At 42.7% G+C, this 27638-nt stretch overlaps 1 protein-coding gene across 2 annotated transcripts in view; it reads left to right on the top strand.

Moving 5' to 3' along the window:
- The window catches only part of IPCEF1 (interaction protein for cytohesin exchange factors 1), a 65261-nt gene that overhangs the window by 33466 nt on the left and 4157 nt on the right, over nucleotides 1-27638 (top strand). Inside the window, exons 2-9 of one of the 2 annotated variants that reach the window (XM_066615797.1) lie at nucleotides 447-496; nucleotides 2769-2805; nucleotides 3437-3606; nucleotides 10959-11032; nucleotides 12494-12565; nucleotides 13623-13684; nucleotides 17944-18035; nucleotides 22872-23259. In XM_066615797.1, coding sequence (XP_066471894.1) covers nucleotides 473-496; nucleotides 2769-2805; nucleotides 3437-3606; nucleotides 10959-11032; nucleotides 12494-12565; nucleotides 13623-13684; nucleotides 17944-18035; nucleotides 22872-23259 — 919 coding nt within the window. In that variant the 5' untranslated portion in view covers nucleotides 447-472. Of the gene's footprint in view, nucleotides 1-446; nucleotides 497-2768; nucleotides 2806-2952; nucleotides 2999-3436; nucleotides 3607-10958; nucleotides 11033-12493; nucleotides 12566-13622; nucleotides 13685-17943; nucleotides 18036-22871; nucleotides 23260-27638 lie in introns of those variants that run through there. The other variant, XM_066615806.1, reaches the window with a different exon arrangement.

The following is a 27638-nucleotide window of genomic DNA, read 5'->3' as shown; positions in this document are numbered from 1 at the left end:
AGATCATGGGCACCATCAGAAGTCTGCCAAGTTGGGCACTGGCTGAGATCCCACATGGAGGACACTTGAACACCCCAGGCTTCCCACCTCTTTATCTTCATACCATAGCTGCATCCGATTTTACAGTTCTGCAGTAATTTAACCACGGCATCTATTTCAAGATCTCTTCGGGCTTAGAGTCAGACAGTAGAGATCAAGCACATTATGGAAGTGTTAGAAATTAAACAGCAGGAAAATACTAGAGAAGATGTGTACCTTTGTCGTATCCCATGGGCTCTAATCAGACAGACATCTGCTGAAGGGAAATGTTATTTCTGGTGGGATTTTCATTCCAGCTCGGCCTTATATTTAAAATATTCATAGATTGTTAACTATGAAAAGACTTTGTGTTTTTAGCAAGATGTATGGTTTTAAAAACATAATAATTATGTGTGTTTTGTGTCCAGCTTCTCCATCAGTTTCAATACTGTGTATGGCAGCAGACGGCAACCATCTTGTAAGTATCCTTCCTTTTAGTGTACGCAGTGAAATTGGGTTAAAGTGAACAATTTCCTGTTCCGGTGTTGCAAATTTAGAACCTCAGTGTCTTAAATCTGTGATGAAGCTGTAGGGTGCTTACTCACCAGCATGATGATGGTGATACAGCATTGTCCTTCTCACATAGAAGTTGGGGCAGAAAAAGATGCTGACTTTCAAAACTCAAGCATGAAGTACTGTGTTCTGATATTATGAAGTCATGAAACCATGTTGTTGTTTTTTAACATGTTGGACACAATCCTATGCATGTCTACTCAGAAGTAAGTCCCTTTGTGTTTTAATGGGATTTACTCCCAGGAAAATAGGTATAGGATCTCAGCCGTTGAAGTCCATTCAGGCTTTTTCAGAGGATCTTAGATGATTAAAAATATGTACATACTGCTTTTCAACAGCAAAAAGAGTTCACATAACCAAAGAAAATGGCTTCCTCTCCCAGAAGGGTTCACAGAACACAAATGAGGGCCCGACAATCTGCTACTGCAGTGCTGGGGGTGATGAGGAACAGTTGCCCTCTCCCTGATAAACAGAAGAGAATCACCGCTTCAGCGGAGCCTCTTTCCCACTTCATCTAGCCTAGTTAGCTAGGAGGTGAACCACTCATCTGAATGCTTTCCACTTTTCAAAGATCCTCAAGACTTGACAAGTTGCACTTTTGGTAATGCATTCACAAGACCAGTCCAACTTGCAGATGGTTGTGTGGATTGGACTTTTAGCGTAAACGTATATGCTCTGAATTAGACAGCCTTTCAGTGGGAGTCTAGAGGGAGGTAGCTAGCAGGTGGTTCTGGAATCCAGAAGGAATGGGCAGATGAACCCTGCTAACTGGGTAAGAGGCACTTTTTCAAGTGGGTGCTCCTCTTTTTAGCAGGGGGAGAGTAACTGGCCCACTTCACCCCAGCAGTGTCTTTTCTCATGGCTGTCTGCTGGTATTCATTTGCATCTTTTTAGATTGTGAGCCCTTTTGGGACAGGGAGCCATTAGTTATTTGATTTTTCTCTGTAAACCACTTTTTGAACTTTAGTTGAAAAGTGGTATATAAATACTGTTAATAATTAATAATAATAATGAAAAGGCACTGAGAAAGCTGGCAGAGCAAGGCATGGTGGTGACAGCAGTCATACCCAGGATTGGGAGGTAATATTGAAAGGAAGGGAAGAATCCAATAAAAGGGAGTTGTAGCAGTTAGAAGATGATCCAAGGATCACTCTATACATAGTACTAGTAGCACTTGAATGTCAAAGTAGGTTGCATCCCTTCTTTCTGAAGCATTTGCCAGGACTATTTGCCCATCCATGTTTTACTTGGAACATCTTTGTTGGTCCCCCGTCCCCCCCCAATCTTGGTTCCTTTTTCCCAGGGACCACATTGAGGAGTCATAGCTTTGTGTGTGTGTGGTCTTATGAAATAGGAAGACCGGAAAATGACTCAACATGTGACACACACACGTTCATTGCTCGATGACTGCAATGTCAAGCGCTGACCCATATGTGTGTAACAGCATTGCTGTTCAAACCCCACTGCAAGAGCCCTCGTATTTCCTTTTACACAATGGTTTCTGCTTGAACCAGTCCATATGTTCAGCCACTTGTTTTTGAGAGCAACTTCACTGCCTAATGAGCATGTGATATATGTTTATATGACTCAGTCGTTAAGTCTTATGGACTTCAGTGGGATTACACTGGTTAAGATGATGAACCAGGCTAGCCATGAGGCTGTACACTTCTCCCCCTTTCTGCTTCTCTGGCTCACTGAAGACTTGCTCTGTGGTGGTGACCACAGTGTGCTGCAGTTTTAGCAATCGTTGTACCCAAGGCTTAATATGTACTCTTTTTTTTTTTACACTTTGAATTCTGGCAGGACTTTCTGGGAGTTGAGATGGGGGCAACGAAGTGTCAGCTGACACCCAAACCACATAGCTCAACTTTTCATATTGGCTAGCCAAAGAGGGAATAGCTGCCTGTGTTTGTGAAACAGAAAGCTTTCGTGAAGGAGGCAGAACACCAATTGACTTGCTGTCCGAGAGCATCACATTAATCAATTTTAATTATAGCACTTTATGCTTCAGCTGCTTGTTTCCCCATTAGCTCTGTGCATGGCTGAACACTTGAAAGGTTCCATTCTGTGCTGAGGCACCACGACCATCTCCTCCTCCAGAACCTCCTCCCTTTTTGACAAATGTTGCAACACAGTCTGAAATTTCCTCTTTTCTTTCCTTCCTGCATTTCTTGCAGGTTCCCCTACGTCAGAAGGCAAGGAAGAAAAGTCAAGGTAATGAGGTCTTCCTTTTGTTCCTCTTTTTGTTAGTGTGATATCTTACTCATAAGAGACAGAGCGAGAGAGAGAGGGCTTCTAGTTCCGTTGTTTGGTGGACACCTCGCATTGCTCTGTTTAGTTTTGCATTGATCCTGGGGGGGAAAAAACATGATGACACGCTGCTCTTCATTTGGACTAAGCTGTTTTGGTATGTCCATATTAGAAATGGATGGTGTGTGTTTGTGTGCATGAGAGAAAGAAAAAAAGAGGGAGAGTGTTTTGTTCATCTGTTCTTGCTGTTGCACAGAAAGGTAATTTTCTAGTGCCTTTCCTTTGGAGAGTGTTTTAACAGTTTTGTATAATGCATTTGATGTTGTGATCCCTGAAGTCTTACATTTTGTATACAGTTGCCTTAAGGGTAATATCCAGGAGCAAATTTAAAATCTATCCATTTACTGAAATCCCTCACTGACACACAAACCATGGATTTTTTTAAAGCTAAATTTTGTCAGGTTTACTTTGGCTAATCCTTAAGACAGTCTGTTTTATCGTAAAACAGATTATATACAAATTATGGATTATGTTTAAATGGAGAATCCTAAATAATAGACAGCATTAAAAAAAATCATTGTTTTTAATTGCATAGGAATTTGTACAATGAGCCGACGAAGAATCTCATGTAAGGACTTGGGACTTGCTGATTGCCAGGGATGGTTATACAAGAAGAAGGAAAAAGGGGGCTTTATTGGCAACAAATGGAAAAAGTTCTGGTGTGTACTGAAGGGTCCATCATTATACTGGTATAGCAACCAGCTGGTAAGCATATTCTTATTCTTGCAGTTGACGAAAGATGAGAGCCTGTTTCTGTGTGTGTGGGTATATGTGTAAGCTTGGTGTCTTTGCATTGTTGTCGTGGGAAGGGGGAGAAGCAGCGTTAATTCAGTAGGGGAGTTGCTTTAGGGTCTTCTCATTTTTTAAAAAATAAATTGTGTTGCAAATGTTATTTACATTGAGCTTTCACGATAGGCAAGAATGTATAAACAAATGTATTCGGCTAGGCTACTTTAGAGAAGTTGGGAGCAGATCTGAGCATGTTCCCACTCACTTTTTCATCTAGCTATTAGCCAGCACCACAATTCTTTAGTAGTTCCCTTTTTTCTAGAAGCATCTGGTGGGCTACTGTGAGATACTGGAAGCTGGACTAGATGAGCCTTTGGCCTGATCCAGCAAGGCTCTTCTTATGTTCTCTGCCATCCAGTTGAACAGGGAAAATAGGGTGAGCAAGCAGGCTGACAGAGGTTGCTAATTCCATGTTCTCAAGAACCATTTTGGATTTCTCTCTTCTCACTGTCCCAATTGTCCTTGCAGATTTCAGCTAACATTCCTAGCTATCCTACTGAAATTCCAGTCAACGTCTGGAATAGAAAGATGATTAGGCAATTGGCAAGATTGCTTAGAGAGAGTGTCTCCCATATGCTAGATGTCAGGCTTCTCCCTTGAATTCCAGGGATAATAAGGCAGTGGAGACAACAGCTGCTAGAAGACTTGGAACAAATCTAATCAAACATGAGCCAGCAATCATTTTGAAAGAGCTGTACCCAGGCAGTATCAGTAGTTGGGGAAAAAAGTTCCTATTTCTCCACTTCTATTGCTTCTGTGCAGATCCACTCTGGGCTGCCAGAGGAACAGGCAGAGCTATTGGTTGCCCTTGGCCACATCTTTGCAAAGCAGTTTGCAGACATAGTCACATGTCCAGTCTGACAAGAACTGTGGTTATATAATATATAATCTTCAGTAGTTTCATGGGGCCGTGGGCAGCATTTTTGGAATTTCCAATAAACAATAAATGTGCTTTGACCTATGACCTTCATGATTAATAATAGCTAATCAAGGGAAACTGACCAGATTGATCTGGGAAGTTATATCTCCTTGAGAGAGCAGATGTTCCTGTCACCTAGCAGTATGATTTTGTTCAAGAAACCTTCCATTAGACCAGGCAATTTCAGATATTTCTGGCCTGGTTCCCTGTTTGTCTTTTTTTTTTTGGGGGGGGGGGGTGCAAAATGATTAATGGCCCAACCCTGAGCTTCCCTGAGCGCAAGGCTGCAGCAGCGCTTTGCAGGCACCGCTGGCAGCTCCTTGGGAGAGGGGGACTTTCATTCCCCCTCCGGGTAAGCCAATTAGGCCCCCAAAGGGGCTACTCAATTCCACGCCAACCCAAGGATCAGCATAGAATTTTGAGCCTCCATGTTTGGCCAGTGGCTCGAAATGGAAACTCAGGATCCAGTGGAGCAAAGCTCAGCATGTCGGTATAGCAAAGCTTACAGTATGTTTGTGACAGCGCACCAAACTCAGGATTGGGCTCTGAAGCGGCAATCCTATGCACACTTTCCTGGGAGTAAGCCCCATTGAATACAGTAAGATTTATTTATGAGTAGATATGTATAGGATTGTACCCTAAGTGTGCAGAAGCAGAACAGATCCAGGCCATCTTGGATGTAATGGGTTATCGGGTTCCATTTCAGTCTGGGTTCTAATCTGGCTTGGGAACTGAAATGGACCTGGTTGATGATAATTGTTGGGACATTATCACACTCCCCTATATTAAACGGTGATTTTTCTGGACTTGGCAGCAGCTTTTGATTCAATCAGCTATGGTATCTTTCTGGAACATTGTTGGAACTGAAAGTTGAGGTGGTTGTGCTGCTATCAGATGTGAAGATTCCAGGGGGTGATGTTAGGGGAATGCTATTCTACTAAGAATCACTTTGTGGAATGCCAGGTGATCTTGGAGAATTTGATTTGCTTTTTATGGGTGAGACCACATTCCCTCTGTTGCTTTTTATGGCTCTGGAGGGTCTGTCTTTTTTTTTAAAACCAGTATCAGTTGACTCACCAGGTATTCCCACTTCTTTGGAACATGGTTATTATATTATTAGAATATTGTCAATTGCGTCAGGTTGTAAAGGATGGTTCATAGTGCATCAGCCCAATGTTTGACTGGTGTCAGTGGGATCATATTTCCCCAATATTAATTAAAAAAAACTATATTATTTGCCAGTCTGTTTCTCTGGACACAATTGAACTTACCATTTTTTACCTTGAAAGCTCTAAATCAGTGATTCTCAACTTTTAGGAGCCCACAGACCACTAAGACAAAATTTGGAATCACTGTGGACCACTTGCAATGCCAGCTGTGGGCAGTCTGTTCTCTACCCTCTCTAGTGGTCCATGGTGAAGCATTTCCCAAGTGACCACTCCCCCATGGACCACCAGAGAGGGTGGAGAACAGACCCCCCCCCACAGCCACTTCAGTGTCTCTACCCTCTCTAGTGGTCTGTGGGGAAGCATCTCCCAAGTGAGCACTCCCCCACAGACTGAGAGGGTGGAGAATGGACCACCCTCATAGCTGGCACTTCAGTGCTGTTTTCCACCCTCATAGCTGGCACTTCAGTGCTGTTTTCTGTTCTCGCTATAGTTTGGAAGGGAATGCTTGCTTGGCAAGACACTGGAAGTGATTAAAGGTGATATTTTTTTCCTGAGACCTTGTGAACCACTTCTCAGGGTCTTGCGGACCACTTGCAGTTCATTGACCACAGGTTAGGAACCAGTGCTCTAAATAGTCTCTGGACCTGGTGTTCTTCAAGGTATGCCTGCTCCCAAATGAATCTCCTGGTTTGCTCATATCCACCAGTGAATCCTTGCTATTTAAGAAAGATCTCTCACAAGCAAGGAAGGACTGTGGCTCAGTGGGTGAGCATCTTCTTAGCACACAGAAGGTTTCATGTTCAATCCCTGACATCTCCAGCTAGGGCAGAGAAAGCCTGTCTGAAAGTCTGGAGATCTTCTCCCAGCCACGCAAGAGTGAACAAGATGGACCAATGGTCTGACTCAGTAGAATGCAGCTTCCTATATTCCTAAGGCACTCTTCTTACATAAGGTACAAGTTGAGCTGTAAAATGCTAAGAGACTTTAGCAGAGGCAGTTCATGTGTCAATAAATTCATGTCTCTCACCGAAAAATTGCACTGTGGAAAAGAGTATATTTTTTTCCTCCAGCTAGCTGATCTCAAACACCCAACAGAAATCACGAAACAAGAACTTGAATCAAAATAATCTTCTTCTGGCATGAATATCACTTCTGTATAAAGCCTGCCAGTTCATTAAGTGATGAGGAAAGGGCTTCCCTGTGGCTGCCTTGATGTGCAGGAAACAGCATGTGATTTATGAGTCAATGAGAACTCCAGACTGTGGCTCAGCTTAGGGTGGCCACACACAGATGAGCTCAGCATTGCAAGAAAGATATTTTGGTACTGTGAACTGATGGTTTGGAATGAAGAAGAACAAGAGGTAGCAGAACTTCCGTGCTGAGGGCTGGAATTGTCACTTCATGGCCAATTAAGACAACATTTCTGTTGTGTGGTCCTTGAGACTGGATGTGGTCGCTTTTTTTTTTTAAATAAACAGAGAGCCAATAGTGTTATGAACAGTATTGTTGCATACAATGTGTGTTTACTTGTTGTTGTTGTTGTTGTTGTTTTTTGCCATATCAGTCTATAGTCAAATGGATTTTATAGGGGTGTTTAGTGTTTCACAAACTTTCAAAACCAGAGATGATGGTTGGGCAAAAGAACAAGCCATACATACACTATGGCTGATAATATTTTTTTTTCTCATACTGCATTATTAGCCATGATAGTGAAATGTAGACTCCATGTTGAAAGATATATGTCTCTACTAGATAGGGATGAACAGGGGAAGTGCGTCACTTTTACGCCTTCCTTGTGAGCTTCCCACAAAACTCTTGCTAGCTCCTGTCTAAATTTTTTATTTATCTTCTTGGTATAAAATCAATACATTTTAAAACTATAATAAAATTATGTTTTGTATTCCAATGCATGGACTCTGTTGTTTCAGCCATCAAAATTGCCCATCCATTCCTGTGATATGTCTCAATTTCTGCAATGTCCACTACCTGAACCAGACATTGCCCATGTTTCTAATGGTGTGTACCTTTGAAGCTAGGAGCAAGGTCACTCTCTGAATCTGGACAGGAAGTGAGAAGTTAAGGGCTAAATAGGTGTGTGGTCTGATCCAGAAAGACAGTTCTAATGTTCACCTTCAACCTTCCTGAAACTACCAAAAACTGGAGACATTCAAAAGCTTCCTCTCTAAAAGGCAGAGAAAATCACTCACTGGTAATTTTCTGTGGTTTCAGAAATCTGGAGGTTGGCTGACATTTTATTGTTTTCTGAGGACCTGTGAAAAGTCCCTTCCCACACGTTCTGCTGAATGCTCAGCTGAAGTGATGATAAGCATGGAGACAATGAGCTGATGCACTTGTGGGGGAAGAGGCTGTTCAAAGAAACCGTGTTTGCCCTCTTCCCAGCATCTCACATGTCTCAATTGCTTGTGCGTCTGTGTGACAGGTCATATTTTTATAAGGCAAGAATTCTGTTAATCAGCTAGCAAAGTCCTTAGCCCAGAGGCAGAGAACGGTAACATAGCAACAGTAGGCTGATGTGTCTAACTGGCCTTTTCAAAATTTTTGAGAGAAAATAAGTACTGGTTAGGATTCAGAATACATTCAGTCTTCATCGTGGCCCTGTTCACACACTTATGCAATCATTTCTCCAATGGGACACCCCACTGGGAATGGTGGGTTAGAAAACTGACACCAGGGCAGACTTAAATTGAAATCAACTGTTTTAAAAACGTTGACATGAATTACAGATTAAATTGCTGAGAGTTTCCTGCTCTGAGATGTATGTATTTTCTGAGCACCATCTTTATACTACCTAGGAACATGCTTCAGAATCTTTGCTCATACTGTAAAGCAGGGGTCTCCAAACTTCTTGGCCAGAGGGCTGCATCAAATATCCGGCATGGTGTGGAGGGCCGGAAAAAAAATTTAAATATGAAACTTAAATAAATAAATTACATAAGAACATAAGAACAGCCCCACTGGATCAGGCCATAGGCTCATCTAGTCCAGCTTCCTGTATCTCACAGCGGCCCACCAAACACCCCAGGGACCACACCAGATAACAAGAGACCTCATCCTGGTGCCCTCCCTTGCATCTGGCATTCTGACATAGCCCATTTCTGAAATCAGGAGGTTGCACATACACAACATGGCTTGTACCCCCGAATGGATTTTTCCTCCAGAAACTTGTCCAATCCCCTTTTAAAGGCGTCCAGGCTAGACGCCATCACCACATCCTGTGGCAAGGAGTTGCACAGATCAACCACACGCTGAGTAAAGAAATATTTTCTTTTGTCTGTTCTAACTCTCCCAACACTCAATTTTAGCGGATGTCCCCTGGTTCTGGTGTTATGTGAGAGTGTAAAGAGCATCTCCCTATCCACTCTGTCCATCCCCTGCATAATTTTGTATGTTAGAGATGGAACTTAGGTGAGTGAATAACTGAATGAATGGGCTCATTCATTCAACCTCTCTGGCCCTCAGAACAACCTCCAGACACAATCAGATCACAGTTCTGGTCATGTTCAGTTGAGTGGGCCAGAGGCTTTCAGGGGACAAGAGGTTGGCCGTGGGCCGGAAAGAAGCTTGCTGCGGACTGCATCTGGCCCCCGGGCCAGCTTTTGGAGACCCCTGCTGTAAAGTACAGAATTGTATATCTCCTATCTTCCTGCCAGCATTCTTTGGCTTTCTATGTACTAATGCAAGGATAGCATGCAAGATTACTTTCTTGAATACTGGGGCTCCAGTCCTATGCACTCATATTTGAAAATAAGTTCTACTGATCCAAACAGAACCTATTTCTGATTACATCTGGTTAAATAGGCCTAGGATTTGTTTGTTAGTGTCCAAAGCATTCCAGAATCAAGGACTGGTAACTGATGGACAAGATAATATTTTTAAAAGAAATGGGAAGTAAATGTCCATTTTGTTTGGTTAGTAGAGTAATAAATATTCATAAGTGGAGAAATGAATACATTGGGGAGCATAGATAGTTGAAGGGCATGAAATAGTGCAAGAACATCCAGGTGTGCTTAGTGGACGATTTTGATCTACAGAATGGCAACTCCTAGATTCTTGTGCCAATGGTGACTTGCTAGACTCTGGGTCCAATAGAAAGCCCACTATAATAAACACATCAGGAAGCATTTGGAGCTATACTGATGCAACGAGTGCAAGTGTAATCCACCTTCTCTGCTTCTTTCTACCGAAGCTTCCAAACTGAAAAGCAACTGCTGAGGGTTGGGAGACCCTCAGCTGTAGTATGGGATGGAGCAGAGGCAATGGCATACCTAGAATATTTGCTCTGTCTTTGTTTGGAAGTGAAAGCCAACCAGAAGGAGGAGGGGGTAGAAGAAGTATCAACTCCTTGGGGAGGCCAGGTCTACCCTGCACTCAAAGGAACAGGTGGACCTGATCTCCACCTTGAGATTCCCCAGGGGATGCCAGGATTTTCGACTGCTCAGTGGCATATTTGACACCAGGGTTGTATCGCTCTCTGCCCTGTTCTTGGTACACCACTGGTGGGGGTGGTGGTTGCGGAGTGAGGAGGAACAACAGGAAACCAGGAGGGGAGCTGCAAATGGAAGTTGCCATATATATGTTAATAATGTTTACCCTGAAAAGTCTGATAGTTTTCCTATGGATTTTTTTATTATAGAAAAGAAGCTATTAACTAAAAAATGTCTAAGAGATGGTTTGGTTTTAAGAGGCTTCAAGTGTAAGCTTTTTTCGTATTTACGTGCTATAGATTTAGATTTAATTTAAAATTAGGTTATTTGAAAAGAAGAGATGCTTGCCATCATTGAGGCTTACAAAACCCGATTTAAATGTCCAGGAAAAAAGCAGTGTGTGGTTGCTAGTGAGATGAACTCTACCACAGTTTTTTGCAGTGTTCAGAATGATTACTGTCAGGAAACATTTGATCATGAAAATGCAACGAAAGTCATTCATATTTCTTCCCACTGCCTTTCCACTGTTTCCCATGTCTGTGCTCAAGAATGCTAGAAATTGCTCTTCCTTATACTGTAATGTGCTTCACAATGTTGATCTCAAATAATTACAGAATGTCTTTCGATCATCAGAAAAGCTTTCTGAAATTCCATCCATTTCCAGTTTCTGATCTTGCTAAATAATGTCGTATATACTCGTACTATGGGTTGACATTGATGCTTGTCTTGTTATAGGCAGAGAAAGCTGAAGGATTTCTTCGCCTTCCAGACTTCACAGTGGATAAAGCAACAGAGTGCAAAAAGAAGTAGTAAGTCTATCTTTTACCCAGAGCTTTGGGCAAATGAAATTTGATAAGTCAAAATGAGAATATAGGGATTTCCCTTCTGCATTGCACTGAGGGTACATCTCATCCAGCATCCTGTTTCTCACAAGCTTCTGGGAAGCTCCCCTTGAATTTGACATCTGGCACAGTACATTGGGATAAATGAGAATGAGATTTTTAGTGTTGTGCAGTGCAATCCTAACCTGCCATAGAGCAGGCAGGCTGGCAGGCCTGTGCTGCATCCAAAGCAAGATTGGGGCTGAAAGTGGTTCAGCTTCCCCTTACCCTGGGTAAAGCCACTGGGTAAAGCCACTGCAGCCCCAACCTCAAGAGGTGGCACAAATCCAAGCAGCTTGGGACTGCTCCAGGCCGCCCAAGAATGGGGTTATGATCCTGCATAAACTCCGGATCCTGGCCCTGACTCCCACTCCTTGCCCGCTCGCCTATAGAAAGGCCCATCGCCCATCCTCCCCCTGTCTCGAAACACCTCCCTCCCACCTCCTCCCCACCCTTCTCAGTCCCTTGCGTCGGCTGAGCTTAACGATTGCAACTCACCCTTTCCCTGGGGCCCACGTTGGCGCGGGGTGGCTGGTGCAAGTCTGTGCGCCGGCTTAGCCTCACTTATGTTGGTGCGAAAGTGCATTACGGCGCTTCCACAATAATGATGAGCTGGCGCCGGCCTATCTGCAGGTAAGGATTGCGCTCTTAAACTGTGATTGGAAATCCATTAAAATGCCATGGTCATTTGGATTATTTTGTTTCCAGGGAAAAGATTCCACTCAGTACTGAGACATCACAGACTGACTTGCCTTTACTCTCACTTGTCTGAATCTGAATGTAAAGCATAGCTGGCTTTTCTTATACAAAATAAATTACTGATTTCAATGTAGAATTTCTTTCACTGCAAGGCACATTCTTCTTGAGAAATGAGAGAAAGATCCATAGACATTAACTTCTGGATTTCTCACATTTAATAATAATAATAATAATAATAATAATAATAATAATAATAATAATAATAATAATAATAAATAAACTTTATTTATATCCCGCCCTTCTCCCTAAAGGGACCCATTTCATGCTCTCTTGATCACTGTGTTCCCTGGTTCCTTTTGAGGAAAACAGACACGTTTCTACAGAGTTCCCACCAGCCTCCTTCCTTGCAACCTTATAAACCCTTAAACTTTGAGAGAGATGCATGTCTTTGGCAGATGTGCTCTTCTTCCCCAAGGGAGGAGTTTGGAAGACAAATGACCCATTAAGTTCTTAAGAGTCGAAATTTCATTTTGTATTTGAGTAATTTTACTGTAATTTTATAATGAAGCCTTGGGTAAATTACCATGCTTGATTTTTGTAAATTTGTCAAAATATTTATTTTTAAAATGTAGTAGGTATATGCCTGTCTCTGTGTGATTATGTGCACATTCCTTATCTCTTTTTTCGTAGTGCTATGAAGATCATTCATCCCCAGATCAAGACATTTTATTTCGCAGCAGAGAATGTGGACAATATGAACATGTAAGTAGCTGCAGCCTCTTAGGTTGCATGTTGTTTCCTTGGTTGTCAGTAAATACAACAGTCCATTGATGCAGTAACCTCCATTGCTTAGCTTTCCGAATGCATTATGGAAGGATCCAGCCTGGAACCATGCTGTTTACAATGTGCCATAAGGTAAAAGGAAGATGGACATACAGGTTGAGACTCCTTGTTCACTTGGGTTCCATTCCAAGCACACACTTGGATGACAAAAAATGCACTATAGCAAATCAATTTAGAAAACAAAGTTTCTTTGCTCCAGTGATTTAAAAACAGCCTTGCTGACCTTTGATGTAAGATAAGAGTCATTAAGAAGACAATCCATCAATCAGTCCTCCTCCAAGTGCTTACAAAGGCACTTCACTCAGCCCCTCCCTTCACCAATGCAAAGTGATCACCTTTCTTTCACATGCTCAGGGGCAAGGGAGGGGTCTGCTGGAAAGAGAAGGACTAGTGGATTGTCAGCCAGCTGTCCCCCCCATTAAGGAGGCTATTGTTAAAGGACCATTCAGTTTTTTAAACTTATTTTAAAGGGATGCATTTTTTCCCTTCTCCAGGGATCAACACATTCCTTCTCATTTGCAGGGGCCATTCGTGTTGAATCAAATCCGTGTATAAAAAATCTGTGTATAAATAGGCTAGACCTGTACATGCCCAATGAGCAGAAGAAGGATAGGGCTACAATCCTAGGGCACAATCCTAACCAGGTCTACTCAGAAATAAGTTTATTTTGTTCAATGGGGCTTACTCTCAGGAAAGTGTGGTTAGGATTGCAGCCCTATACACTTAACTGGGAGTAACTTCCATTGAATCCAGTAAGACTTATTTCTGAGTAGACCTGCTTAGAATTGTACTGAGTGTTGGCAGTATAAACTGTAAGCTATTCTGATGACTTCTGTAGGTGCAATGCATCACTTCTAATAAAAGGAGGTACCAATAAATGATTGTTGCTGCACAGTGGTCATGCTGTAAATGTGTCTTATCACAGCTTGGATACTCTGTTCCACAGAAGTGCATTTTGCTTTCTTTTAAATTGCAGGTGGCTAAATAAGCTAAATCTGGCTGTCCAGGACAAACAAGTCAATAAAAAGAATGAAGAAGGTATGTTAAATAGTGCTTACTTTTGGGATAGAATTCCTCTACACTTTTGCATGAAGACTTTTACTGGGATCAAGCAAATCTCACACTCTCATACTTGAGTATCTGACTTAAGGAAGATGCTTTTTGGAAAGATTTGATTTGGTTAACCACAATAACAATGAGTGAGGAACTTGAGGCCATTTTGCAATGACATTCTAAACCTGCATTTTGCAGTGAAGGTACAGACTTCCCTAGCAATTTCCAGCTTAAGACCCTAGTATGCACCTGTGTGCCACGTGTTCTGCTAGTCGTGTGGAAACTGTTAGCACAAATGACTTATCACACAGATGCCCAGACATGGTGGCAACCATTGTGTGTTAAAGTTAAGCACGTGCAAGAGTACAAATTGAACCTTCCAGTTTCCTCATCTTTACTACCCTTTAATGAAACCATCTATCATTGAACCTGTATTCAATTTTTCTACATTTCTGGTGGCTAAACTCTGGAACCAGCAGAAGAGCTGTGCAGTATAGATTTATGCTTGCTGTTCTGCGATCTCTTCTGCTTGACCTTTTCTGGGCTATAGGGGAGTTGGAAGTGACTAAGATTATCACCTGCTTAGATCTGCTTGGCTGAGCTTTTCTCTCTTACACCCACCTCCCCTACAGTGGGTGTATTTGGATGTGACTCATCTAGCCAGCCCCTGCTACACAGTTACCCTGTGAGTGCACCATGGACATGCAAATTATGCCACTCCAGGCATGGCAGGTGCTTACCTGCTAACTGGGTAAGAGGCACTTTTTAAGTCGGTGGTCTTATTTTATTTAGTGGGGGGGGAGGGGGGAGAGTAACTGGCCCTTCTCACTCCACCACTGCCTTTTCTAGTGGCTGTCTGCTGGTGTTCTTTTCCATCCTTTTAGATTGTGAGCCCTTTTGGGACAGGGAGCCATTAGTTGTTTGTTTGATTTTCTTTGTAAACTGCTTTGTGAACTTTCCGTTGAAAAGCGGTATATAAATACTGTGAATAATAATATTACCTAATTGTGTGGTTGGGTAAATCCAAACTGCCCCTCCAAGTCTGATTTAAATACTAGTTTCTGATATTTAAATCATTTGTAGAAGAGTGATTAAGGTGAATTCCCCACATAATTAATAATATGTGATCTGGTCTGCTAGGAGGGGATCCAGATGTGCCTGCTCACATTCTAATTGCGTAGAGTGAGGGGCACTTGGACAAGTATCATTTGAACTGGTTCAGACTCCTTCCCTACTCTCTTTCCTTGTTTCTTCAGTTTTGGTTATAGGTAATTCTAGACAATGGGTATTATGCTCAAATACACTTTATAAGTGAATTAAGCTATGCTGAGGAGCAGTGGCTAATCAGAGGTGCATAAATGTGTGTGAGTGAGCACAATGTTCTTGGTTTGGGGGACTGCATCCACAAGTGATTCTGAATGTCAGTTTTATTAGCCAAAATAAAATTAATTGGAGGACCCCTTAATATGGGTTGGTTTCACTGGATAGGGCTGTCATCTGTCCCAGGGCAGGAAACAAGCTAAGGAGTGTCTCAGCTAACAACAGCCATTGCTTGGAGTTTTACTTCCCTGCAAGGTCTGATTTGAAGGAGAAGTTGAGGTGAATTTACATAATCCACCCAGGGGGTGGAAATTGCATTTATCTCCTCCTCACCTGTTACTGTCAGTCTTCTTTTCTTGGCTTTTTCCATGCTAGCCTGAGCTGCTTGTGAGAAAATGCTTTTCTCTGTATGAGGACACTACTGCATGAATAGTCATGAATGTGTTGCCTATGGCAGATACAGAAGCAGGAGGTAGAGGTGGAAGAAAATGTGGATTTTATTTTTCTGTAGATTTCAGTGTTTTCCAAAGTTAGAAGTGAAGAAAGTGGTGTTATGTGTTTTTATTCAAAATTTACATTACAATTATAAACTATAATTGCTTTAAAAGTGTACTAGGTTATTTTGTGGTTAAGGTGATAATAGGTGATATAGATGGTGTAGTTTCAGCAGATGCAGTCAGTCATTATCCATGCACTCCTTTAAATAACAAAGAACAAATAAAATGGATATTTTTGGCAGATTTCAGTTTTTTTAAAACAAAAATAATCAGTGCAGAAAGCAGTCTTATGTGTTTTTCTTTCGTTATCATCAAAAAACACTCACATCTAGAAATAGGGATTGTAATAAGACGTTCCCTGTTCTCTAAAGAGGAAACACCCGCTGAATGGATGTATATTTTAAATATATTTAGCAAACACTGCACTGGTTTTAGTTTCAAGTGGAGATTTTTAACCATATGTAGGCTGCATCTACATTGTTCCTGCACATGATTAAAAAGTTCAAGGATGAAAACTGTTTGCTATATACTGTGTGTGTGTGTGTGTGTGTGTGTGTGTGTGTGTGCGTGTATGTCTATGCCAATAAAGGTCTTATGTATATGTGTGTGTGTGTGTGTGTGTGTGTGTGTGTGTATACATATATATATGTGTGTGTGTGTGTGTGTGTGTGTGTGTGTGTGTCTATGCCAATAAAGGTCTTATGTGTGTGTGTGTGTGTGTGTATACACACATATGTATATATATATACACACACACACATATGTATATATATATGAAGGTGAAAAGGTTTATTGAGAGGTGGAAAAAAAAATCCATACATTGCAACAAACTCAGCCTTAAACACAAAATGTTCTAATAGATCATTGCAATGTTCTTAATGAAAAAACATAGAGACAGTGTAGGATATTTATTTGCCTCAGTTAAATACTGAACCTAGTCTGATGTGGAATCTGTCCAGGGTATATCATTATGCAGTGAATTTTATTGGTTTAATCTAAAATATGGATGGGGTTTAAGGGCATTCTTGGTGGTGCCCTACTGTTGGGAAGTGCCTCAGTTGCCCTAACTGTTAACTTTCGATGTGTGCCAAAGAGCTGTCCATGTCAGCAGGCCTGTGCTGTTTTGCTTTACGTGTTGCCTGAAACATGTTTTAAAATAAATGTGCGTGTTGTTGGCCTCACTGAATCCGATGAGAAAGATGAGGCATACAGTTTAAAAATAAATAAATACAAGTTTGGCATTTGGAAGCACAATGCTAACCCCCATCCTGTAGTATACGACATTGGCATGGCTTTGCTGTCTTCTAGAAGTTTTGATATCTTCACATTTCTAGCATGCAGCATCATCTGCAGTATCTTTGAGCAAAGCTAGAGCAGAGGATACTGCTCTTGCTTTGTACTGGCATACTTAAGAAGGAACTGAAAGAAAGTTGCACAGATTTATTTATTTATTTTGGTCTGGGCAAGTTGGCAATCTGTACCAAATGTTGTCCCCTTAAATGGAAGAGTTAGAAGGAACCAAGTCAGGTGGGGGAAGTCCTTGCAAGTAGGAGGAAGCCAAATTCAAAAAGAACAAAATGGCAAGTGGATCACATGTATCCTCATGAAGCCTTCCCAGTACCAGTCAAATTCTGCCAGTGCTAGAAGTGGAGGCTTACTTTTGGAGTTGGTTCTCTAAACAGTAAATACCCACTGAATGGATGTATCTTTTAAATATATTTAGCAAACACTGCACTGGTTTTAGTTTCAAGTGGAGATTTTTAACTACATGCAGACTGCACTTTTATAAGAGAGTGACAGCCCAATTCTATCCACACTTTCCTGGGAGTAAGCCCCATTGACTGTAATGGGACTTACTTCTGAGTAGACATGCATAGTATTGGGCTGTCATTTGGCTGCTGCAATGAATATCATGCAGGGTCATAAGCAGGCAAACATATCTATGATCCATTTTTTTTTGCCAGCCCTGGGATCTTGCACCGCTTTGCTAATGCTTCTGTTCGATTTCTCTGTGGGCAGGCATATGCATACGTAACAAATTGAAATTCCTTGCTAGGTTTTAAAACTCAATGTTTATTTCCTCATGTTAGGTACAACGTGATTTTTTTTTTTTGACAGTAGACCTACTACAGCAAACCTGATCCTGAGAGATCTGTTCATGCAGGATGTGGGGTTTTTTTCACAATAGTTTTGTAATTGCCTTCCTAAACAGCTCTGCCCCAGCCCCAGCATCTAACACATCTCACTGCAAGTGTTTGCAGAAACTTCTCATACAGATCATCCTGCCTGTGTGACTGAATCAGAACCAATATATACCAATACATTACCAAAACTTTCAGCTCAAATTCTTTGGAAGAAGCATACTTTTGTTTGCAGAGTGTTAAATGGATCGTATACTGCATTTTAAATGTTGTGTTTTTGCTTCAGAGTGCTATAGTGAGAGCGAGCATGAAGATCCGGAAATAAGCGTGGAAACGCCACCCCCTCCGTACTCAGACCAGCCACTGCCACTTCATTTGGTATGTATTATAGTAATTAGCTTGCTTCCACTTGCTAAATGGCTTGTGTAATGCCATCCCATCCAGTTCCCAATGGGCACTTTCTAACAAGTAATCTGCCATGGAGAGATGAGAGTTGTTCTGCTGGGTTTTCTTACAGTTCTATTGAAGATGAAATGTTTGTGCATATACTGTAAGGTCAGTCTTAAGGTTAGTCATATAGGAATAATATAATAAAAAATAAAAATATATTTAATAAAAATATATATAAATAATAAAAATAATAAAATAAAAAATATGAATAATAAAATAAAAAAATAAAAAATAATAAAAATAAAATACACACACACACACACACACACACACACACACACACAAAGCATTTTCACCAATACATTGTTGCAGTCCAAAGTCCAAGTTTGTCTCCTTCCCCCGAGTAAGGTAAGCAGCCCCGCAATGGGGCTAAGGAAGAGGGTAAGGAAAAGGTGCTCATCTAGGGCGCGAAGATGCCACAAATGCCCTGGATCCTGCAGAGCTCAGCTCTGCGGATCCTCCTCCCGCCCACCCCCTGGCGCGCCTCCCACCAGCCCCCTCTGACCTCCCCCCTCCCCGGAACGCCTCCTCCACACCCCCATCCACTCCCCCACCTCCTGTTCCACTGCACTGTGGTCCAGAAGACCACTGAGACACGGAACCTGGGCGACCGCACCACGCTAGCCCAGCACCGGCCAGCACTGGGCTAGCACCAGTGGGAGCCCGGTGGTGAGCCCCGCGAACACGCCTTATGGCACGTTTGTGACTGTGGTCGGTGGCACAGAGCCATGCCGCCGACCACAAGATTGGGCTCTAAGTTAAACACATAATTAAAGCAGTTGGGCTTGATTTTTTCCCCTCTAAGGTAGGAGCCATGTGTGTTTGGAGTAAACTCTCACTTGGAAATATAGCATGGGAAAGGGGACTTTAACTCTTGACCCCTACCGTGGTCCTGATCTATTCTCCCCACCCTACTTGGCATTTCTTGTTTGCCCTGAGCAAAAATGGAGACTTCCAGGTAATCTTAGTCAATCTCAATTTAGCGAAACAGAAAAACCTTCTGCAGCGTTTGCCATAATGGCTTGAAGTTTCTCCAGAGGGTACATTTTCTTGGATATTTTTGTCAGATGTACCACAACCCTCGCTGCTTTCATGGACTATATTGTATGCTACGAATACCTCAGTGCTTTCTGCATCACCACAATGGGCATTCTGTGTTCTCGGGATATTTTAATTAATTGGTTTATCACAAGATTTCTATGCTCCTTTTCAGACATAATGGATTTCCAAAGTGGATTCACAATGACAAGGTCAAATTAGTGATGGAGATGTTCCTCCCTTCACAATTAAAGATCTGGCATACTGGGTGGGTGGTGTTGATAGTAGCAGTGGTGGTGACATGTGATTCCTGGCTATGTCCCTGAATGGTGGCCATGTCAAAGGTGTTGGGTGCTGGGGTTCAGATGCTTTGCTAAGAGGATTCCTTAAGTTCAGCAGGTGGTCTTGCTACAATTAGTGGTGCAATTGGTTGCAGGAATGGTTTGATCTTGGAAGCTAAGCAGGGTCAGGCCTGGTTAGTACTTGGATGGGAGACCGCCTGGGAATACCAGGTGCTGTAGGCTTATACCATAGTCTTTTGAGACTGAAGGTTGCCAATCAATCCAGGCTGAAGGAGGCACAGGCAAGGGCAGTGATAATAAAGACTTCTCCCCACCCCTTTTGCTGGCGTTGCCAAATGGAGGTTCTGGCAAAGGGGGCCGGTCTTTTTGAGAGTTGTCTTTCCAGTCCACCAGGTTTTCCTGGTGCATTGCCATTATTCTTTAAGAACAATGTAAATCTTGATTATGTAAATATTATAATGCTCTTTGAGCAAATTCTCCTGTAAGTGTGCTATTTTACTGCAGTGGAACACATCCCATCCCATGCGCCCAGGGTAGTCTGCAGCAATTTTTTCCTAAACCGCAGGACTCACAATCTAGCTACTTAGCATACTTAGGGCCCAATCCTATCCAATTTTCTAGCACCGATGCAGCTGGAACGCAGCCCTTAAGTAAGGGAACCAATGTGCCCTTACATAGAGGAGGCCTCCATGACTACCCCCCTTCCAGCAGGATGCAGTGCACACCTCATTGGCACAGCTTCTTTGGTGCTGGAAAGTTGGATAGGATTGGGCCCTTAGAGAGCTTGGGCAGAGGGAACTTTGACGTGTGCATGATGTCAGGTTTTGTGTGTGCCATGCTTGGTTTTATAGTGCAGGGCCGGTGGGTCGTGTTGCCACAGATATTCTCTCCGAAATGTTCCCTTCTGTTTCACTAAGATAAGGTAATCACTACTGCCTTCATCCTCACTAAACTCTTGGAGGGAGAATTGCTGGCAGCAATGTTATCCAATAATATACCTAAAAGATCACGTATGCACTATACAAATGAAGGGTCAAATATGATGCAAAGACGAAAAATAGTGGAGTATGAAAAATCTGGAGATTTTTTCTGGGTCGCTGGTGACGACTGAATAAAGTGTCTTAACGTTTCAGCTTTCTGTGAGTTGTTCGTAGCTTAGATACGTCGGCATAAAGCAAGGCAGGTTGTTCATTATTGATTTGGAATGTCCAGTGCAACTTGCCATGCAGCTTCATGGAGGAAGGCATAAGAAAGCATAAAGAAGCAAGCAGAAAACCATAATGGAATACAATATCAAAGCTAAGCAGTTTAAAACAAAAAGCTAACACCATTTGAATTGGTGTATCAGCAGTGGATGAAACAGCTTCAGGTTACGGAAAGGTTAACCTCCTCTTCCCTGCCCCCTGCCTGGCACAATATGGAAATTATTACTGTCTCTCACTGAGCACTGTGACAGACACTGACCTCTTGTACAGTTTGACAAGGCTAAGCACTTGCTAATTTCATTCTGACAGTGTGTCTATTAGCGGTTTCAGCTTGCTTGCTCAAATCACGCCTCCAAGATGTTTAGTTTAGTTTCATCAGTGCTTTTGCCCTGCTGGCCCTTCCTACATGTTCTCACTCTTAGGATGGCAAAAGAACTGATGGGATGAAAGCACCTAACGTTTGTTTCCAGAGTGAATAGAATTGGATACAAATGGGCCCTATTAATATCCAGTTCCATCATTCTGGAAGGAAATGAATGAGAATGAATACAGCAGGATTCTGCATTCTTATATCCTGTTAAGGGATAAATCCATGCAGGATCATAATTTTCATTTCCAATCTTTTTCTTTGTTTTACTGTTGAATAAAACCAAATTGTGGCATAGAACATTGCTAAGGTGAAAACTTGTCAGATAAAAGGTTTGCAGGTAAGAAAAATGTAGTCGTTTAGATGCATTTTCCTCCTCTGTTACCTAATTAGTCACTGACAATGCTGATAGCTAATGCTCCTGAACAGAGCTGCTGTGCTTGGCCAGTGACACTTCCTGTCTTGCATTCGAGGACACTGTTCTTTTGTGATCTGATTCAAAGCAACTTGACTGCTACAAATAGAAACAAAGAAAGAGACTTTTGGCCAAGCAGATGATCAGCATCTCATTGTTAATTCTTCTGGGCCTATTGAGTTTCTCTTATTTGTTAGTGTGCTAAGAGCAACTACCCTCCTTCTACAATTTCTGTACAGAGTTCTCACCTATCAAATGTTTATGCCTAATAAAGGTTTTGTTGACTGACTAACTACCCTCCTTATGCTAGCTTTATTTCACATTGGTATCTCTTGCCACAAGCTTATGACGTGCAAATGAGAACACCCACGAACAGGCACTTGAGAGCTCTCACTGCGGGGTATCCTGCTGCCAGGTCATTTTCAGTTGTCAATTTACTGTAGTTTTCAGGAGGCGGGTGACACCAGAACCTAGCTGGAACATGGTTTAGATCTTAGAGTTACTGGCTTTCTGTAAAAGTTATACCAAATCATTTAAAAAGCAACATAGAAAATTATGCATTTTGTTGTTAATGTTGTTAAAAAGAATGTTGTTAACGCCCTTTTTCTACCACATGAATGAGGATTCTCCTGTCTCTGTTCAGAATCCTGAAGAATGGCAGTAGAGGATTCCATCAGCTCGAGTTCTGAACAGTCATCAGGGCAGGCTGTGGGAACTGACAGGGATACTCTTCCATACCCTTGCAGAGAGGAGGATTCACAGCCGCTGCCCTACAGTGGGTCTAGTCTCCTAAACAGTGGCTACTTTAATCCTCATTTGCTCATAGAGTAGCTGATCTTGCCTGATAGACTGTAAAATGGAGGCATGAAGGGCAAATTTGTACCCTGACATGCAAACACTTGGCATGCACTTGCATGAGATGCGTTCTTTTGCTAGTTACACTCTCTCCTTCCCCAATAGATCATTTAGAGCACAATCCTAGGCATCTCTGTTCAGAAATAAGTCCCATTGCGTCCATTGGAGCTTACTCCCAGCAAAGTGTGTATTGGATTGCAGCTTTAGCTGAGGTTCTCATGAAATTCTTGTCCATTACAGATTGAGTTTCCTTGCAAGAGCCACCCACATTGTGGTATGTGGGCAGGGATACTTGCTATGCATGCAGTGGATAGATTGGATTCATATGATGACTTCTACTAAACTTCATGGTACTCTGTGTAGGTGCTTTTGTATGCAGAACTCCTTGAAGAGGGCAGGGTGCTGCTATGAATGAAAAATGTAATATATAGACCACCTCTGACTTAATCCACTAGTAAAGGGCGGGAGTATGTATGAGATATGAGATGTTTGCATATCAAGTTCATATATTTTCCCTTGGAAGGCATGGTTAGGTTATGACTTGACTAATCCCCCCCTCATCTTATTTATTCTGGAAAACAGGACCAGCAAGAGCCTTCCTTGACATCCCATGTATCAAGTGAAGTATCGTGTTCTTTGTCCTTGCCAGAAAGCACAATGGTGTCACAAGGATCCTCTTCATCATTGTCCAAAGTATTGTGCCCAGAAAGACAATCATGGCATGACCTTGTTAATAATTCTTCTTGTGGACTTCTTGTGGAAAAAGTGGACTTCCAACTTTCTGCTGACTCTGGTGACCCTCAAGGTACTGATTGCCTGTTGACAGACTGTAACAAAACAATGGAGGATGACCGTGCTGAACCTGAATGTGGCTTTCAGAACTCTTTAAGTAAAGATACATCTTCAGTGGACAATGACCCAGATAACCTAGCTGGGTCTGGAAAAGCAACATTGAGAACTCTACCTAAAGGTGAGCCCATTAGGAGATCTAATGACCATACAGGACTCTTTCTCCTGTGATTATTTTGTTTTTGAGATTTATTTTCCATGTTAGAATATATTTTGCTTTTAATTAGGTCCAACACATAAATAAAATGACTATTCATCATATTAGATGATTAATCAGTTTAGTCCTGGTTGCAGATGATGCAAATGTCGACCATAGCAGCTTGCATCTTAGAAGAATTCCTCTGTGTGTGTGTGTGTGTGTGTGTGTGTGTGTGTGTGTGTGTGTATTTACTGAGAACATCTTTTGGATTGATCAAAGGTTTGGACTGACTGGTGTAGTCAATTAATTGAAAGTTTCAGGCCTGCTTTTAAGATTTTGTATGTAGTGGCTGGTTTTCCTTCCAGTGGCGGTCCTGGTGCTTTTCCTGCCAGGGGCTGCCCCCCATCTGCCATCCACCTGACCCAGAAGTAACTGTGGTGATGTCACTGTGTCACCACAATTACTTCTGTGCCACCTCCTCCTTTACCCCTTTAAAAAACGGGGGGGGGGGGGAGGAAGGAAATGGCCCAGGCTCTGATGGAGTGCTGCTCCTAAGCACCACAAAAGTCTCCATTGGAGTGTTTTGGTGCCACTGGAAGTGGTGGCCAGGTGGCAAGCACCATCTCAAGTGGCACGGAAAAGCTCCAATTGAGCGGCACTCACCTCCTGGAAGCGGCACTTGTTTCCTGGGTGCCAAAAAGCTCTGATGGAGCCTTTCACACCATTGCTAAGCTCCAACAGAGCTAGAAGTGGTGCGTACCTCCTCTGAAATCAGAGGAGGTGAGTGCTACTTCTGGCCAGCTACCTGGCCATTCTGAGGGTGTCCCTCTTCTCTTTCCCATTCTGTAAAGGGGAGCAGAAGAGGGTGCTTCTTAGATCGGTGCAGAACCACACAGACAAGTGACTGTGCTCCCGTAGTCACTATCAGTGCAGTTCCTGACTGCTTCAAAAATCCAGTGGTGGGCAGGGAGCGGATTGGAGCACAGCCTCCAAACCTGGTGCCCAGGGCATTTGCCCCCATTGGCCCCCCAGGTACACCATTACTTCCTTCTTCTCTGTTTGCTTCTACTTTAATGTAAAAGAGTGAGTTGAGGAATTGTCCATTAGCTACAATGCTGTATGTGTGAGCCAGCAACTCTATTGATTATTCCTCTTGAAATACAACTGTATATACAAGGGCATATAGGAAAGGTTGTAATTCTATAGGGATCCCGGCCTCCAGGATACTAGTCTCTCCTCACTATCTGTCTGGATTTCAACCTTAACTATTCCCAAGCTCCTTACATAACTGGAATCCTTTCTGTTCTGTGATACTCTTTGAACAGTGGAAAAGATCTATTGGCAAACTATTCAACAAGTCGCAGTAATTGCATAATAACAAAACGTTGAGAATAGAAATCTATGTTGAGAAAGAGAACATTTCTGAAAAAGGAAATAATGATTACCTGCCCTTCATGTGGGGGATGGCAGAGTGACTCAGCCAAAAGAGTCATTCTGCTGTCACTTCCTCTCATCCCATTTGCCAATGTATGCCCCACCACAGATTTGAGGGGGGACCTAGGTAGGAGGGGTCTGTTTGCTGAGTGCCCCCTGCAATCTGGAGGTAGCCCTACTACATAAACAAAAAGACTGCTGGCAGTCACTAGGATTCGGGTGAGGGTTCACAGGAGACATTGAAAGGGAGATGCAAGCTGAGGAACTCAGGACAGAGGAACTCAGGGTAAAGCCATGAAGCTGGCATATGCAACCTGCATCGGCAGCAGATGAGGGGGGTAAGGTGGTGGTGGATTGGGTGCCCTTCACTCCAAATCTGCTTCTGCCTCCCTCCATCTTGTCATGGACGTGAGCCACATCAATTCACTTGCCCTTTAAATGTGAGTGGAAAGTGGATCATCTGCTTCCTTACCATGTTCTGTCAGATGGATTTCGCAAATCAGGAAGTGTGGGGTGTCCAGTTTTATTTAAAAGGGCTGCATGACTGAGGGAACTTCTATGTTCATATGGTCCCTTTAAATAAAACTGGAAGTTCTGCACTTCCTGGTTTGCAAGAACCACATGAAAGAGCATGACAAGGTGCTTTTTCTATCCTGCCGTGACTGTGGCAGCAGATGTGGAACTGGGGCATTTGGCATCGGGTAGTGTCCCCAGTAGCACATTCCCTGAAGGAGCTTTCCAGAACTGGAATACTCACTGTGCAGCACTTACAAGGCTCAGGGTAGGAAACATCCTTCATCTTCCAGGCCCTTTTGGGCTAAACCAAAATTGTCGAATTGTTGTGCCCTCTGCTCAGAAAGCTCGGCAGTTTCTTGGATTTCTTTTTTTAGTTGGCACGCACTGTTGCACTAGTTTCCACGGGCCCCAGTGAAAATAATGAAAACTGCTTAAGGAAGGATGCTGAGATAGCAATGAAAAACAATGAATATTCCTTCTCTGTAAAAACCAAAATTGTGATAGTTTGGGCTTTGCCTTGATCTGAAGGGGAGCTATAGGAGGGTGGCACGATAAGTACTGCATGCACCACAATGCACCATGTAAGCGTCCTCCCCCTCAGCATCGGACCCATTCAGGGTAACAGTAGTACTTTGCTGTTGTTGCCCCAGATTGCACTGACACCAAGAGGGAGGGGCGCTTACATGGTGTGTTGCACAGCGTGCCATATTTACCACACCGCACCCCTCTAACTCTGTTTCTAGTCTTGATAATAAGAAATAAAATACAAGAGGAATCCCATCAACTGAAGGAGGTAGCAAAGGGAAGTTAAGGCTCTTCCTACACATGATATGAAGTTGTCTTTCTTTAAAAAAAGTCATTGTCTTTCTTTAAAAAAACAAAATCAAACTAACCTCTACAGACTGCGGGTCCAGGAGGAGGAAGGACAGATGGAGGGACAATGTTTATCCCTTTCCTCTGCAATTGGTTTTCAGTTCTAATCTCTCTTCCCAAGTTACTTTTTCCTACACAAATGAGATGATTCCCCAGTTCTCTTAAACTTTCCCCCCTCACAGGTACATAAGCTGCAAGGATGGGTTTTTTTAAAACAAAAAATAGCAAGAAGGATAGAGTTAAACATCCTCTTTCTCTGAGGAACTCCCAGACTCATACCCTATGAAGTTTTTTGTTTTTTTTCCTTTTTAAAAATATAGTGAGGGAGGGGAAAAAAAAACCCACACAAAACTCTGTAACATGTAGTTAGAGCCTGAGACTATAAACAAGAGTTTGAGTACGTGCCTCGAGTCCAGAGGCTTCTCTTCGAAGTTACAGGACAGTTAGCGCCAGGCACCAGCCGACCACTGTCAGTTTTATTTCCTTTGGCAGTTGTTGGAGCAACAAGCCTGCTTATAACAGATGGTGAAAAGAGGAAGCTGTTGAAAATGAGGCTTTATTTATATTCTTATCGTTTCTCTCTCCTGAGACAGCAATAACATCCTCTTTCCTGAGGCCTTGATAGGCCTGCAGGAGTTAATGGCCACAGGCAAGGCCATGTATCAGATCCTGTAACACAGTGGTTCTCACACATTTAGCACCGGGACCCACTTTTAAGAATGAGAATCTGTCAGGACCCACCAGAAACGATGTCATGACTGGAAGTGATATCATCAAGCAGGAAAATTTTTTAACCATCCTAGGCTGCAATCCGACGCACACTTACCCAGGAGTCAGTCCCATTTAGTAGTTTGTTAAAAGTGCAGGTCTGTAACGTTTCCCCAAATGCAGTCACGTGCCATGGTAGCATCCAGTCTAATATATTAAAGATAAAATATTGAAATGAATGGGGACGCACCTGAAATTGGCTCGTGACCCACCTAGTGGGTCCTGACCCACAGTTTGAGAAATACTGCTGTAACAGATTTGATTCGTCTGTCATTCTTCTGAACACAGTGGGGGATATTGGTGATGAGTGGAGGAAGGCTCCCACCATTCTTACTCAGAAATTATCCAGTGTTGCTGGACTCTGAAACTGACAGGAAGGAGCCACTAGGTCATACATTCTGTGGCAAGGATGCATACTGGGATTGCAGGAGGGAGGTTCAGCTTGCAAGCTTCTTGCTTGCTTGGATGTGCCAGGAGGAGGTCTGGCTGGCTGGCTGTCTCTCTTTCTTTCTATCTTACACACACTCACTCTGTTCCTATGAATGAAAAGCAGGGTCAGCTGGAAAATTAATGGACTTGGCCCGGTGACCCTCCAGAACATTCTGGGGCCCTGGCTTTGGGAATCAGTGTCCTACTGCGTGAAATATGAGAGCATTGCTGTGCTTGGCAAAACAAACCTCACATCTGGCAAATGTATGTTGCCCATAGTCCTTTCCCTGTTCCACTGGAGTGAAAAGGGAATGTGCATGAAGGGCAAGCAGAGGATGCAA

The sequence above is a fragment of the Tiliqua scincoides genome, chromosome 1 (assembly GCF_035046505.1).
Source record: "Tiliqua scincoides isolate rTilSci1 chromosome 1, rTilSci1.hap2, whole genome shotgun sequence".
Classification (NCBI taxonomy): domain Eukaryota; kingdom Metazoa; phylum Chordata; class Lepidosauria; order Squamata; family Scincidae; genus Tiliqua; species Tiliqua scincoides.
The sequence above is the reverse complement of the archived record's forward strand: the minus strand, read 5'-3'. Positions and strand labels throughout refer to the sequence as shown.